This window comes from Aptenodytes forsteri, unplaced genomic scaffold, assembly GCF_000699145.1.
Source record: "Aptenodytes forsteri isolate BGI_AS27 unplaced genomic scaffold, ASM69914v1 Scaffold81, whole genome shotgun sequence".
Taxonomy (NCBI): Eukaryota; Metazoa; Chordata; class Aves; order Sphenisciformes; family Spheniscidae; genus Aptenodytes; species Aptenodytes forsteri.
The window spans coordinates 4,794,817-4,797,843 of record NW_008795259.1 but is presented as its reverse complement, the minus strand read 5'-3'; the positions used below and the strand labels follow the sequence as shown (position 1 = coordinate 4,797,843).

Sequence of the window (3,027 nt, the reverse complement as noted above, 5' to 3'; positions counted from 1 at the left end):
TACATGTACAGAGAAGGAGAACTCAAGTTTCAACTAAAAGAGTCACCAGCCTATGCATAACTGGTAGCTCTCCAGCATTGTGATTGCTCATGAATCCAAAAGTATGTCTGCCTTTTAAATCCACACCACTGGATTCTGTTTGCTGAAAAAAACCCTGTGCACCAGGTTCAGGGGTTCAAGTGCACTGACTTTCTTGCATTACAATTAATATATTTCATCATAATAAGTCAGACTCTTTCTGTTTGCTTTAGACAACACTGATTTCACAATGGGCTCCATCACTGTAGCAAATGCAGAATTTTGTTTTGATGTATTCAAAGAGCTGAAAGTCCACCATGCCAACGACAACATCTTCTATTCCCCCCTGAGCATCATTTCAGCCCTGGCCATGGTCTATCTGGGAGCAAGAGGAAACACTCAATCTCAGATGGAGAAGGTAAGTTACTTACATGGGTGTAAAGTGACCTCTACTTGTGCTTGTTGTTCCTTCTAAGTAACATCACTGAAATACATTATCCACTGACGAGGCTTTTGCCTGTTTTAATGCACAAGAAATAAGCCAAAGTCACAAAATGGAGAACTGGATCGAGAGTTATTTAGAGAAAATACTAAAAAAAGACGTATATTTGCACTATAAGGGGCAGTTAGTTTTGACTTAGGAAAAAGAAAAATCTTAAGGACAATAACAAAATGGATTACCAGTCAGCAAATTTTATTATATGATTTTTTTCTAAATTCTGACATCTTCCAGATAATGTGATCAGATTTTTTTTTAATATATAAAAACAATAAATCCTAGGAAGAGAGGAAGACAGAATATTATTATCAGTACATAATATGTAACAGTTAATTTCTAGGCATTCACTAGAAAAAATATCATCTAAGCAAAGAGTGATATTTACAGTTTCCAAGAAGGCCACAGAGAGCATAAACCATTTGCAAAATCACTTGTAAATTCTTAGTTCATCTATGTTCTCACTTAGCACTTTTTTTTTTCTGAGCTGACAGCTTTACCTCAAGCATTGTGTGTAAATCTCAAATTCACATCATTTATGGTCATGGCTGCTATTTCTACCACTGGCATTTTCTCTTGCAGGTTCTTCACTTTGATAACATTACAGGAGTTGGAGACACTACTGACTCCCAGGTAGAGAAATAACTTGATCTCCCTTTCTGTCTTATTTTCTCCTCAGAACAAAACTAGAAGTGTTCTGCCTCTCCTCCCGGCAGTTTCAGACCTGGTCAAAAACTATGGTAACACTCTCAAACCACGGAGACCTGTGGAGGGAGGGAAGGAGGGTGTAACTCACCTATTTGTTAAAAACCAGGGAAAGAAGGCAGGTTGCACGTGTTGCACCAGAACAAGTGATGGTGTGGGGCAGGATGCTTTGGGCATCAGGGTGCCTTCCTGGGCAAGTGATGCTGGGGGACAGCACGTGAAAGGGGCTCAGCACCTGGAGCCAGGGGACTGAGAGTCAGACTTGCAGCTGAGAGACTCCAAAGCAGGGCAGGAAGATGCTGGGCAGAGAAGAGCCCAGAAGTCTCAGTGACAGGAACACAACCGCACTCTTACAAAAAGCACACTTCAGAGGACTTATCTTGAGAAGGATGAACTTGTCGGTTCAATGCACCATCACCACAGCACCCACTGTCCCAAAGGTGACAGCCCTATGTCTGTGCGGGAGGATTCCACTGCAGCATGACTCTTAACTGATAGAGACAATCCTTTAGGGTCTTATTTCCTAGATAAGAAGAATGTAATGCAATGTATCCTCTTATTTTCATGTCATCACCTCAGTGTGGCACTTCTGAATACATCCACAATTCATTCAAGGATCTTCTCTCAGATATCACCATGCCAAATGCTACATACTCACTCAAGATTGCTGACAGACTCTACATTGAAAAAACATACCCCGTTCTTCCGGTGAGTTGTACTGTGACCTGACTTCAGCGAGATTCCCCATAAAGGCCCCTGTGACTCTACCCTAGAGAAGCACCACCAACGATAGCCCACTGTCTGTTGATGAAGAGGTGGTTGTGAGCCATGAGGGGAAGTGGTTCAGAATGAGTTTGAACTTCCTGTGGCTGTTAGGTGGAAGCCAGGCAAAAGTATAATGGCGTAAAATATGCCCATGTTGTAACAGTCATAGGGAGTAATCAAGATTGCTGTTCATTTGCTAGAAAATGAACTTTTAATGAAAAATGTAACTTCTAAGGGAAATAAAATACATTTTATGACTTGAAAGCATGAAGACTGATATTGTCAAATTTGAATTTTTTCAAAGCCAAATATCAAATCTTCCCAGTGAAAGGAAGCTTTGTTTCTGAAATCTAAGAATGTAAGAACGCAGTATTCAAAATAAAAAGTGGACACAAAGAGAAGGAAACAAGCATTGTCTGTCCTTAAAAATGTTTGCTAAACTGAAAGGGTTTTGGTAAAATGAAGAAAATATTTCAAATTTTTAACTTAGAATCCTATCTGAAAAAAAAGTGCCAGACCTAAATATGTGAATTAGTCTTTCTTGTCCAGCTTTAAGATTCAGTTACAGGAAGACAGCTGTGACTGATGTGTTCAAACACAGGGGGAAAAGTTCACTGTTCTTTTAACCATTCTGCTTCATTTCACAATCTTGCATTTCACATTCATACATTTTTAAGTTCTCATCAGTCTGACAGCTGCAATCCTTCTGCTTACAGGAATACTTAAAGTGTGCAAAGAAATTCTACGAAGCAGGGCTGGAAGAAGTTAACTTCAAAACAGATACAGAGGAAGCAAGACAGCTCATTAATTCCTGGGTGGAGAAAGAGACAAGTGGTAAGGACTGAAAAATGGGTAGCAGATATTTTCCCCTACCTACCATAATCTATACCCTTGTCTTTCTCTCCTCATTATGTCTAGAAAAAGTGAGCCATAGAATCACAGAATCATTAAGGTTGGAAAAGACCTCTAAGATCATCGAGTCCAACCGTCAACCCAACACCACCATGCCCACTAAACCATGTCCCTAAGCGCCGCATCTACAC

At 40.1% G+C, this 3,027-nt stretch overlaps 1 protein-coding gene across 1 annotated transcript in view; it reads left to right on the top strand.

Moving 5' to 3' along the window:
* Nucleotides 1-244: 244 nt before the first annotated feature.
* The window catches only part of LOC103898835 (ovalbumin-related protein Y), a 5,700-nt gene continuing 2,917 nt past the window's right edge, over nt 245-3,027 (top strand). Inside the window, exons 1-4 of the mRNA XM_009279201.2 lie at nt 245-436; nt 1,097-1,147; nt 1,799-1,927; nt 2,701-2,818. Coding sequence (XP_009277476.1) covers nt 269-436; nt 1,097-1,147; nt 1,799-1,927; nt 2,701-2,818 — 466 coding nt within the window. The 5' untranslated portion in view covers nt 245-268. The remainder of the gene's footprint in view (nt 437-1,096; nt 1,148-1,798; nt 1,928-2,700; nt 2,819-3,027) is intronic.